At 38.9% G+C, this 13,490-nt stretch overlaps 1 protein-coding gene across 5 annotated transcripts in view; it reads right to left on the bottom strand.

Annotated features, from left to right (window-relative positions):
* Positions 1-13,490, bottom strand: part of LOC135220522 (FERM domain-containing protein 8-like) — a 45,958-nt gene that overhangs the window by 12,833 nt on the left and 19,635 nt on the right. For all 5 annotated transcript variants that reach the window (XM_064257683.1, XM_064257679.1, XM_064257680.1 and 2 more), the window contains exons 3-10: positions 5,237-5,287; positions 4,591-4,925; positions 3,719-3,892; positions 3,256-3,430; positions 2,827-2,988; positions 2,357-2,545; positions 1,753-1,882; positions 1,291-1,449 (exon numbers count right to left, since the gene is read on the bottom strand). In XM_064257683.1, the coding sequence (XP_064113753.1) occupies positions 1,291-1,449; positions 1,753-1,882; positions 2,357-2,545; positions 2,827-2,988; positions 3,256-3,430; positions 3,719-3,892; positions 4,591-4,925; positions 5,237-5,287 (1,375 nt within the window). The remainder of the gene's footprint in view (positions 1-1,290; positions 1,450-1,752; positions 1,883-2,356; positions 2,546-2,826; positions 2,989-3,255; positions 3,431-3,718; positions 3,893-4,590; positions 4,926-5,236; positions 5,288-13,490) is intronic.

Raw genomic sequence — 13,490 nt, 5'->3', positions numbered from 1 at the left:
CTACCTTGCAGTAATAAGTGGTACGAGCACCATCCTAAAGGAGTGATAGAAAACGATCAGGCAAAGATACTCTGGGACTTTGGTATCAGAACAGATAGGGTGATACGTGCAAATAGAACAGATGTGACGTTGATTGATAAAATCAAGGAGGAAGTATCACTCATTGATGTCGCAATACCATGGGACACCAGAGTTGAAGGGAAAGAAAAGAAAAAATGGATAAGGATCAAGACCTGAAAATAGAAATAAGAAGGATATGGGATATGCCAGTGGAAATTGTACCCATAATCATAAGAACACTAGGCACGATCCCAAGATCCCTGAAAAGGAATATGGAAAAACTAGAGGCAGAAGTAGCTCCAGGACTTATGCAGAAGAGTATGATCCTAGAAACGGCGCACATAGTAAGAAAAATGATGGACTCCTAAGGAGGCAGGATGCAACCCGGAACCCCACACTATAAATACCACCCGTTCAAATTGGAGGACTGTGACGGACAAAATAAAAAAAAATTAAAAAGATAATAATAACTGTAGTCAGTTTCTTTTGAAAACTGGGTCAGTCATTTTCTTCCAAACTTACTCCTGAGAATTTTCTCCATGACTCAGTTTCTCACTTCCCATGATATTCCCTCTATCAAGAGGCAGGGTGTATCACGTATCACGGTACTTTAATCAGTTAGATATAATAAAGGCATTACCTGTTCCAAAACTATTTGCATAAGCATGACTTTTGTGCCCACTGCATCTGACTTAAACCCTTCCCTGAGTGTACATATTCTATTACCCAGTATGTCCTAGATTTCTGTCGAGTGTCATTCACACGCTTGCGTCTGATGTCTCATAATCTGAAGGTGGAGACAGGTAGATGGAGCGGAATCCCGACCTATGCAAGAACTTGCCAGTGTGATAATAGTAGTGTACAGTCAGAAAGTCATGTACTTATTTCTTGTCCCTTATCAGGCGGTTGCCGGATAAGATTTAATAGGTTGGACTTTGCAAGTGTGGTTAATTTGATGGATGTGGAGCCTGATTTAGTTGTTGATTTACGTAGGTATATTCATGATGTACTGGGATTATATCAGTGAAGTGTTCACCTACCAATTATACGTTTAATGTACTGTTTTGGACAAAATATATATATGGTGGTATATGTGTGTAAAACTATGTTTTGTTCTCAATGATTTTTGTAACTAAAATAATGTACTCTTGTATAATTTGTTAGTACATAACGTATTGCATGTTTTGTCAATAAACTAACTAACTAAAATCAAGTAATTAGTATTCTTGCCTGTTTTGAGAAGATTTGCAGGAGTTTGGAGAATCTTCTGCCATTCTCCACGACGGCAAATTGTAGGAAGAGACAGGGAAGGCAGGAGGTGCTTCGATCGCTGCTCGGCCGGGCGAAGTCCCATGACAGTTCATCATAACGTAAACTTAGTAACACAGTCTGAGGAGAGGCGGGATAATGCATAAGGTTCAACTCTTTCATAGCTCCATTTATGAGGTGCTTCATAATAATCTTGCCAATTACTTGAAACATCAGGGTATGACCATGTTCTCTTTCGCTGGTCGGTACTAATTACTATCATTGCTGTAATTTTGTGTTGAATCCAAACCATGCATAATCATGGCTCAATTTGAGACCATGAATGACTGTGGAAACCACTTTGCCAACCTTTCGCCTGCTTGGTAGCACGTTAATGATACGAGATATTAATTAAATTTGAAATAAAGCACTCATTATACGTACGGATTTCTTTGGGTCAATGACGGTGACCCCAGTGGCGTTTATTGTAACAAGGACTGGTAAATCAGGTCTTGGGAGCCACGAACTAACGCCTCGAGTAGGTTGTTCTATTTGGCCATGGAAGAACGCGCTCCTGTAGCAAGCAAAGTACAGCATAATATTACATTTGTTATTGACTCATAATATGGTGTACTCACTTACTGATATATTCTAGGGAAACAGATTTTACCTTGATGGTTCTTGGCTTTCAGCACCAATAATCATGCAATCAAGATTATATATATATATATATATATATATATATATATATATATATATATATATATATATATATATATATATATATATATATGAATCCTTAAATCCAAGGTAAAAGGTGAGTGAAACTGGGGACTTTGAACAAGTAGTTTATTTCTTCATTCTGAAGTTCACACTTGTGAATGTAGAAATAAACTACGAAAGTATACTTGTTTAAAATCCCCAGGTTTACTCACCTTCTACTGTAGACTTAAGGACATTAAAAATACATTTGCAAAGCCAAGCAATATCTTATTCTACAGGAAATTATTATGGGTACCTACTGGACATGCAATAAAGGCATACATACCCGTAATAAGGCAAAGACCAGGAAAACTCTAAATATTTCCGGACCAGTTTTCTCGCAGTGACGTTCGTGGGAATAGATCGGAACTGCTCGATGACCCGGATCTCAGGGGTGGATTTACTGCTGAAACTGACCAGGTCGCTGAATTTCAGCCTACACGCGTGCTCCGGAAGGTAATCTAAGAGACGTCGCCTACAGGAGGGCGTTGTTGTTAGTTTTCAGAGAACAGTCAAAATAACATCGTAGAAAGTCATTGGGTTATTATTATTATCATCATTATTATTATTATTCAAAACAAACAATTATTAATGACTTGCACTGCAAGCTGGTACAAAAAGCAATGCCCATATGCGGAAAAGAGGAATCGTAAAGAAAATAACAACTAAGTCAGGGCAAAATTGTCAAACAAATACAGAATGGAACTTAAAAATATACTCATAATACTAAAACAAGAATTGGACCGATTGCCTCACCTAAAGAAAGAAGGTGTGTGTGATGTGTGGTCATATGGCCCCAGCTCGAGCCTTGCTTGGATGCCAGCCAGCATCTCATAATCTGAGAGTTCGCAAGGGTATCTAGCTGACCTCATGTTCCACTGAGCTTCCTCATACAGCAATTCTAAGATCTTGGCATCTCTGGGGAGGAAAGGAAATAATAAACGTGGAAGTGAGGGTGTTGGAATAGGCATTTTAAAGCAACTTTGAATTGTTGAAATTTCCTGGTGTTACTTGTTTTAATGTAAATGTTGGACAGGTAGTACTAGTTCAAACAAAATAGTATTGTAATAACTGCCTGTACTTGTCATTGTCCAAATAACCAGCTGCCGTGGAAACACCATCCTTTTCGTAATAAGAATTGAGTTGAAATGTTACGTCTTTTAAGGAGACTTCATTCATTCTTACCTGATCTTGACTTCGTCCCTTTTACTGAAAAACACGTTTCTCCGAAGCACCATTTTGGGTTCATAAGCATATCTGGCATCCTGAGGTCGACTCGGCATTTGCGTAAATCTCTTCAGGAGTTCACCCCACTGACGCCTTACTTCAAGGGCCCGCTGGTAAGGCTTTAACTGAATTTCTGTAAGAAAAGTAAAGGACGTCGTCTACGATGAGAGAGGGACAATCATTGACGCACTTTATATAGTATAATGCATGTAAGGAGAAGTTTCAACGAAATGTGCTACTTCTCACTCCTTTGGGATGATAGTACAAAGTTAAATTAGTTTTCCTTGTTTCAATAAACCTGATCTACTTCATCACATTTCTGTCTCTTGTGCATTTCTTTCAAGGCTGCACATTCCCTACCATTCTCGAAGTCACACTGGGTGATCAGAGAGAGAAATATAAAGCAGAGTACACCCATTACCTAGTACCGGAGAGACCATCCAGATAGCGAAGACCTCCATGGCCTGCTTTGGAAGGGCCACATCCTCTTCTTCGATGACCATCGCCTGGAGTTCTTGAGCCGTAATGCGCCCACCATCTTCAAGGCGTAATCGCACTGCAACTCGGGAATGAAGGAAGACGCAGACTTCGACTCCTACAGGATATAAAACCGACATATTACCGATTAAAGTAAAATTCCTGGTGTGCTGCGGTCGACTTTGATGTTCTGTTACTGACCCCGTATATCTTGATTATTTCAGTGTAATCCCATTATTCTGAATATGAAAAAACAAACAAACAAACAAAGATATAACTATAGGAAGACGTAAATCTATACTGTGTTCATAAAAAAACACTGTTTAGCCTTATTGAAGCTATAACAGGATATCAGAATACATTGGAATAGATTTAAGTGACCTATGGTGAAGAACGAAACAATGGATACTGAGTTTTCTTTACTTATCATTGATATATGATTAATTGTTATTATAAGAACAATTATGCTTGAAAGGGCTTCAAAATCGATATTACTTTGATGAACAATAGTTCTACATCCATACATTGTAATATGGGTGGTGTTGTTCACTGGAATTGACTATGAATTTCAGCCATGCATGTCATTGTCCTCGTTTTCATAATTTCCAGTCGGGCTATAGACTGACAGGGATAGATGATCACTGGCCATTCAGTTATGGTCTACGAGCGCGTCAAGTCCGGAACTTACGTGGAAGCTTTTAGCACATATGTGCTAAATAGCGTGGTGCACTCATTAAACTTCGCTAAAATGAACTTGGGAGATCTCCCTTGATCCAAACTGAGTCCTGGATGGGCCACTTGGGGCTAGGGACTTACTTTTCCTCTCTGGTTCGTTTTTATTGGTGTGCTTCTCCATGTCGTCTGGATGCGTGACTGCCTGAGGGACCGAAGGATGCGTGGCTGAGGGTGTGCTTGTCGAAGTGGCCATCGAATGAGGGGCCATGGGCGCAGCGCTCGTCTGTGCTGGTGTCGGGGTGGCCATAAGGTGGGTGGATGGGCGGCGGGTCTCCGGGTCCAGAGTCAAGGGCGGGACATCGAAGGCCGGAGGTGGAAGGCCAGGATAAAAGCCTGCTGCCTTGTCCAGGTGGTCGGCGCTACCTTTGTAGTCTCCCCGAAGGAAATCCGCAGCTGCCCTCTCTCGCAGGAACTCCCTGAAAAGATATGGAAGACATATGCACCGGGTTGGTCCAGAAAAGGAATGAGTTTCTCTCTATGAGACTTTAATCACATTATTATCACAGGGTAAACTATAAAACTGACTAGTCCTTAGAAGCGAATGAATGATTTTGACTGTTTCTTTTCCAGTGTATCTGGAAGTGTCAAATTAGCAAACAAAGAGAGAGAGAGAGAGAGAGAGAGAGAGAGAGAGAGAGAGAGAGAGAGACGAGAAGAGAGGAGGAGAGAGACTGGAGAGATAGAGAGAGGAGCAGACGTAGAGAAGAGAGAGACGAGACTAACTCACCTGGAGATAGTGGCGGATCTTGGGAATGCATCTGTCTCACCTCGTGGACGTCTAGTTCATGTGGGAATAAAATCACATTAATGCAGAACATTTTTCCTATCTTAAATCCTCAATCCAGTTATATTTTATACCATTCATAACTCAAACCACATTCACTTAAATTCAGAGATACAAATATTTGTATTGAAATGATTGAAAATTTAAATCACGCCCCTTTCAAAATTCCTAAAAATATGACCTGTGGTTTAGGTTAACTAGTCCAACATCATGCATAAGGATATATAACTATACGAATATTTACTTAGTTCGTAAGTATTTTTTCTTTTCATTTATTCATCGTTTTATAATTTAACCATCTATATTTCTCACGTGTTTTTTTTTTTTTTTTTTTGCCAAGATCACAGACTAAAATGTACACAAAAGTCGCTTGAATGTTTTAACTTGATACTACGAATGAATTTCTTAAGAACTATATCATCAATCTTCAAATTAGGCAAAACATTTTAGAATCTCTGTCGTAATTCCCACGAAAGAGAGCTACGAGTCTATACCTAGTTAACCACACCAGGGAATGAATCCAACTTCTAGAGCAACATTCTGTGATACAAAAGGCTATGGTCCTTCTAGGGTGTTTTCTATTCTAGAGAATAGGTGCTAGAAAGGCAGTGCAATTGGAGGAGATTCTCAAAAAAAAAGAAAAAAAAAGAAGTGCGAGAAACGAAAAGATAAAGGACTCAAGCAAAAGAGCATGACAACAAGAAGGTTTCTGAAATGCATTAGGGACATATGGAAACTCACACTCAGTATACGATTACGTTTAATAACAACATCCGCTTACAAAGCAAATATGTCTCGCCAATTATGATTACTGACGTGTTAAGTTCTATTTATTGCTGGCAAACTTAAGACAGATTTACAACAAATACAATGACTCACACAAAACACTCATGGTACCTTATACAACAAAGGCAAATTTTGTTTTTTAATCCTTTTATAATAATTTTAAAAAATACGCAGGCCTAGATTGACAAAAATAGCATCACTCATTTCACCCTCTGGCTCAAGACCGGATTCAAAATTCACCAAATACGAGAACAGAAACAGTTAACTTTAGGCAAGGTGGAAATGAACCGTTTACTGATTCGGAACTTTGAATCATCTCATGAACTACAAAGCGATTTTTGTACCCTTTGTGCAAGTGTACATACAAATGTATGTGGATCGCACATTCTAAATACATTCGTGCACTTAAACACATGATTTCAAAGGAAAACGAAAAGAAGGTACTTATGATAGCTTCTAAAGCAAAATCATAAAAGTGAAAATTATGGTTTTTCTAATATTAAAACTAAAATTCAATTAGCAAGCCATCATTCGTAACCAATCAGGGAACACAAAGTCGGATGCTGGTCCCCTACTTTGGGGTGAATCTCCACTTTCGTTCTTTGAGGGGGAGAAAGGTCCACCCCCACCCTCCTCAAATCCTATCAGGCACTCTCCAGTCTTACCTTCGCGTCCTATGCAGCCGAGATTATAGTTGGAAATATAAGCAAAATGTAAAGAAAAGAACAAAAGGGGAGTTTCAAATAAATCATATTATCATTATCAAGAATGGTGACATCAATGAATAGTAGACAGAGCAAATAAGCTTACTACGAAATATATTTTCAAAGAACTACACAGAAAATGGCAACTATGAAGTCTGTTAATTTTCTACTTAGTTCGGCTCTCTTCTACATAAGCTCAGCTCATCACAGTTTCCACTGTCAGCTGCAGTTACTACGACTACCACTACACAAGCTACTTTCAAAAGACAGTCAGAGGGATGTGCGCGTATACTTCCATTCAAAAAGTTCCGGTCCTTTCTTGCACAGTTTTAAGACAATATCATTCACATTGTCACGGGAAACCCAACAAGAACAATGTTTTCCACAGTGAATTAGTTTACAGCGTCTACCAATACAATGGTCAATGAAATGTCACATTTCTTCCTGCTCAAAATCCAGATATCTTTAAAAAAATCCCTTTAGCTTATTGGTACACAGTACTTCCTTAAGGGGTATAGCTCCCTGCAGCATGTACTATCTCATTTTAAGAGAATTCCCTGCTCATTCTAATGTTTATTAAATGACTAGACGGCATTCGTGCTTTCACAAATGACTCATAATTCACTACACCTCATCGTATTAATCATTAGCCCCTGCTAAAGATATTTGTCGTTCAAAATTTGACACTCACTTTCTGTTCAATTTTCCGCATCATAACAGTATAACAATGACTAACATTTATATCAAACAACAACTTTTAATTTGTTTATTTGAAAATTTTGTAACTATATTGCTTTCTGTCATGAAAAGCATTAACACGCATTGATCTAAGAACTGGGGAGTTCATCCACATTAATCTCGCATTAGTTAAAACAGAGTATAAATGGGTGCGCTGACTTACTTATACATTTGTTTCTAGAAACAAAGAACACCATTAACATATTGAGCTACATATCCAAAGTTGCCGACGAATAGGGGTAGCAAGCGATTCTTCCGAGATTATGATTGCAATTGAGTACAGAACATTTCAGCAACTGAATACCTTATTGGACAGCATTCATTTAGTAACTGGAGTTTCTGACAATCAATTAACAGACTGGCTGTTATGAGAGCGGAAATGCTAGTCAATCGTTTCCCCAGGACCGTTTTCTGTTGCAGTAGGCTGTCCTTCCAAAAAGAAGACTCGGAAATGTTCTGTTACGGTTGAGATTCATTTATACAGCTTATGTTAATTTCATATATAAATATAGTATGCAAAAATGTTTATTATCAAAATGTTAGTGGAGTTGTAATTTATAATTAGAGCTTTGTAGACGGCACACATTATCTGACGGTAAATGATCGGATTGCAGCACTTCCTGGATGTGTCCTCTATTATTATTTTGTTCCATGATATTTGTCTGAATTTCGCGGAAAACATTCAGTGCTTGTGTGGGCCATAAATAACATTAAGGCAACTCTTTAGATCACAGCTCAGTCTTCTTCTTCGTCTTCAGCTTTGCCCATTTCTATATGGGGTCGCTGCTTCTCCACCTTCCTCTGTCCAGTGCATCATGAATTCTTAAACCTTTCTCCCGCATATCATTTGCAATTTTATCCTTTCATCTGAACTTTGGATTTCCTCTTCTTCTCCTTCTCCATCATGGGCGTCGTCTATGGGGAAAACGGTTGGGGGTGGGGGAAACATCCCCCCCTTTTTACAGGGGTGACAACATATCAATTGTCCCCCAACTTTTTTCCTCCAAGTTTTTTTATAACACATGCAAGATATGAAGCTATGAATGATATTAAAATCTGAAGATATGGTCATCATCATTGAAAGTAACATTTACAAGTGGAGACATTCAGAATGAAATCCGAGAGGTAATGATTCATGATATACTGAGAAAGATCTGTAATGGAGTAAATGAAATGTCTGGTCAGTATGGAATTATAATTGATGGGAGGCAAGAATTAGTGCGTGTGCGCTATTTGACAGATACATTCGAGGTTATGAAAGAGTTTACTTGTCTCTATCAAATATCATCAACAACAGGAGGGTCACTCTGCAAGAGGGTATATGATGTTCTTATCAGATATGAATTCCCTATTTCAAACCACAGAGCCCAAACATGATGTAGCGACTGTCAAGCATAAGCGGGAAAAAAATCCAAACATTGGCAAACTATGTTCACTGTTGAGCTCATAGTGTAACTTTTAAAGCAGTGCGAGCAGCATCCTTTATTAGGGATGCCTTAGATCCTGTTCATGGACTTGGGAATATTTATAACAACTCTGAAAAGTTCTGTCGTGAAAAGAGGAGCGCACGGTCCTTCCTTGACTTGAATCTGCCGAGTTCCCGACTCGGAAGTTCTAGAAAACATGACTGGCGGCAAACGGGCGATGGTTCTTTTTAAATATGAACATGCTTATCTCTGTTTGGAAGCTGTATTCATCCGGGTCGTGGGAGACTCATCTATCAGGACTAGGGATTAAATCTAGAGCAATGGAAAAAGTTTAACTGGTAGCGCGTATCGCGCCAAATGCACGGGAAGGCGTCTTTCCGCCACTGAACGTCATCGACGTAGGCAGCATAATTTTCTCTCTATCCCTGGTCGCCGGCTAGATCATTCGCCAACTTGTGCATTCGTTACTTCATTTTGAGTTCAGTGTTCATTGAGTTGTGTCCTGCCATGTAACGTAACCGTAAGTAGTGATATCGTATTGCGCTACCTGCAACGATTATTGGTTTGTGAATTAACTGAATTTTCATGTCAAAGTTGATCTGTGATTCTCTTAGGGGCCCCGTTGACCTCCATAAAGTTGATTAGTAAGTTTCAATGGTGTCACTTGGATTATTTGAGGGTGGTCATGGGATTTAAATATTTAGTTTTATAATAAAATTCTGCAAAATTCCTTTCTGACTCAATTACACGTCCTTCATGACAGACCGAGAGCTGTCCCTACTGGTTGGCCAATACTGCCAATACCATCTGGCCACAGTAACCCCGTTGCGAGGGTTTTTTTCGCGGTAAGTTCAAGCATCTCTACCAAAATATTCATGCTCAGGATGACAACATACTAGACCCATCACGACTGAAGCCAATCTGCCCATCTCTGTGGTTAATTCGTGGACCTTCGGTAAAGTCTGGTATAAACTAAGTCTGGAAGCCCTTTGAAAAGCAACAAATGACTTTGTTTCATCTACAGCAACAAGTGCTGGAAAATCTTAATAAGGTTCATCAAGGTTCAAAAGTCACAGTTAATGGAATGCTTTCTACTGTCAAAGCAGCTGCAGAAAATATCAAATTCCTGCTTACAAAAAAAAGTTGAAGGAAATTTTTGAAGTGCACAAGATAAAATTGAGGAGTGTGAACTAAAACCAGTGATTCTCTCTCACAAGCACAAGATTCCAAGGAGGCTTGATGGTTCTTAGGAATATACTCCCAATTGTGCAGAAGAGTATTACAGAGTAGAGTTCTTCGAAGTTATTGACAGTGCCTCAGAGTATTTCAGTCAGCATTTCATTTCATCTGATCTCACAATGCACGGCGACTTAAGTGAAATGCTCTTAACTGGGTCATTCAAAGAGGAGCCAGTAAAAAAATAGTCAGAACTTTCTGATTCCTCAAAGCAAGAAATTGAATTATTCCATAATCAGTTCAATGGCGCATCTGTCGAGGACTACCGAAAGGCATTTGCAAATATGGTGCCGGAAGTTCGAAGAATGTTCCCACAGGTTGAATGCTCGCTGAGACTTGATTTTGGTCTCCAGCAAGTTCATATGAAGCTAGACGGTCAGTTAGTGTACTTAGGTGCACAAAAACTTGGCTGTATTCCACCATGATCCAAAAACTGCCCAACTATCTTATGATCTGTCATGTTCACCAAAAATATCTTGCTGCTCTTGACCCTCAAGACAACTAAAAAATTTGTAAATAAAGTGCCAGACCCACGGGCAAATATTTTTGGAAATTTTTAATGCACCTATATTGTTTGGCTGTATCAAGAGGTGAGCACTTTCTTTATCAATGGGAAAAATGCTACAATCCTCGATACCCACAAATAAATTACCTCCAAACATCTCTATCCTCCACCACTACTTCTCTTTTCATCCAAATATGTTAGTGTTTGCAAAATTTTTATTTCATACATTCAACAATCAATTCATTCAGTGTTGCCCCTAACTATACATTCTCTTGTTTTTCGTCTAGTATTTTCACAACCAGTACATTCTCATTCAAAACCCCCATTGTTATAGGACACTATTATTTTAGATTCTCAATAGAGTCCTATAAATTATATGATAGTATACCGCACTATAAAAAAATTAGTTTATTCTTAACCTTATGACTTATACTGTAAAAGTTTGTAATATTAAATGCTGATCATAGTCTCTACAGAGTTGAGTGGAATTGTATATTGAGGATGTCATAGAAGACTTGTACCATATTTTAGCCAGTCTGAAAATTGTGGACTTATAAACTTGTTGACTGATATTGGTAAATCAGTCATCCCTCTCCAATAACATCATCTGTATATTCATATTTATATGGCATTGAAATATATCAAATCATGTTCATAGGCTCACTTCGCTCACCAATATTAACCATATAATTTTCAAATGTCTCCCCCCAAAACTTTTAGAGACCAGATGACACCCTGACCTTCGCACTCATAACCCTTTTACACACATGATCTCTCTGCATGACATGATCAAACCACTGTAGTCTTCCTTCCTGGGACTTCTTTGACGCTTCCCCTACCTTAACTGTTCCTCTTAATGAATTCATTTCAGATCCTGTCTCTTCTTGTGACTCCACACATCCATCTTAACATGCCCATCTCTGCCACAGCCATTTTCTGTTCTTGAAATTTCTTCATTGGCCGCATCTAGGGTCCGTAAATCATCGCTGTTCTGACTACACTATTGTAAAACTTCCTTTTGGCTTTTGCACTAGTCCTCCTATTGCACAATATCCCTGATGATCTTCTCTAGTTTATCCTTATCTTCATTTTTGATCCTAGATATTTGAAAGTTTCAACTCTCTTGATGTTGACTGGCCCAGTTTCACTGTTCCATCTCTTCCTTCTCCTCCCATCCACAAATACTCAGTGTTTTTCCTACTGATCTTCAGACCTCGATCTTCAAGTATCTGTCTCCACCGTTGTACCTTCAACTCAACTCCTTCTCTAGTCCTGTCTATCAACACTACGTCACCAGCGAATAGAACACTCTAGGCCAGGTGACCTCCTCTCTGACATCTGTTATAAAACCCATCGCAAGGTCGACGGTGTAGGGGCTGAGTTAAACTTGATGAGGACCAACTCTCACTTTGAACTTTTCTGTAGTACCAACAGAGCTTATTAATTGTGTGGTTACTTCTGCATACATATCTTGTTCTACCTTAACATATATTTTAGAAACACCTTTCACCCTCAAATACCTCCATACTTCTTGCCTTGGTACTGGTCATATGCTTTCTCTAAGTTAATAAATACCAAGTGAATTTTTTTTTTGTCTTTCGCCATACTTCTCCAAAGTTTGTCTTAAAGCAAATATATTATCCACTGTACCCAACCCTGGCATGGTCCAGAACTGTTCCTCATGTTGCCATTTACTTTATATATTGGGACCATTAAACTGCTTCTCCAGCTATCTGGTATTTGTTCTTAGTGGTAGATCTTATACATTAGGTCCCAGAATAAATCAGTTTCTTCCTCTCGGAAACATTTCCACACCTTTACTGTCATACCATCAGGTCCTACTGCTTTTCCTCTCCTCCTGTTATCCAATGCCCTCTTTACATCTTGTTTCCTGATATCTGCAACTATTCATACGTGTGGGTTACCATCCTCTTCTAATCTTCTGGGGTTTTCTTTGTTCAATAACTTTACAAAATATTCCTTCTATCTTGGTCTTATATATAAGTCATCATTTTTCTCAAATATCTTTCGAACTAATTATTTAATCGAAATGGTAGCAATTTAACACAGTGTGGTACAAGACACCTCCTCTTAATTTTTGGTAATATAGGGCATTGTCAAATGGTGTTAGTTAAGGCGTTTACTCTTAACTTACAAGGCGCTGCCAAGCATCGTCGACCTAAGCTTTCGAACGTCCTTTACCTCAATCCCGTTTTTCTCTACCTTCCTCCCTCCCTCTCCCTTTCCCTTCTCATCCCTCCCTCAACCAACCTTCCTGGCCTTCCCGTCTCAGCCCTCCACCTTCCTGCCTATTAAATTATATAAAGTGAAGCTGGATGCTATAAATATGTTGGCTTTTGTTATTTCTCTGTTCATTTAATCATTGTTATTGAATTTTCTTAAGTTATATAAATGGGAGTAGGCTAAAGATGAGGAGGGGAGCGTATGACCATCACCCTGTTCACTATGGCCTTGAGAGACAAGTAAGGTCTGCTCACTTCCTCCTAGTAGGTGGAGCCATGTCCACTTCCCTATGACGTCAGCAGGTGAATTGCCGTAAACGAAAAACAAAGAAAAGGGGGTATTATTTTGGGGAAAATACCATCACTGTCATAATAGCATTGTGAGCGTTTCTCTATTCATATCGCACTACAATTTCGTTTCTACTAATCTAACGCCAGTAATAAGGATGCAATTTTTGTACCGTACCGAGTTTAGTGAATGCATTGAGCTTCAAGCATCTTGAATTATATTGCTTATCATTAATGAAAAGTGACGCACTATATTCATATACATACATA

This window comes from Macrobrachium nipponense, chromosome 2 (assembly GCF_015104395.2).
Source record: "Macrobrachium nipponense isolate FS-2020 chromosome 2, ASM1510439v2, whole genome shotgun sequence".
NCBI lineage: Eukaryota > Metazoa > Arthropoda > Malacostraca > Decapoda > Palaemonidae > Macrobrachium > Macrobrachium nipponense.
Note: the sequence above shows the minus strand (reverse complement) of the source record. Positions and strands in the feature narration are given on the sequence as shown.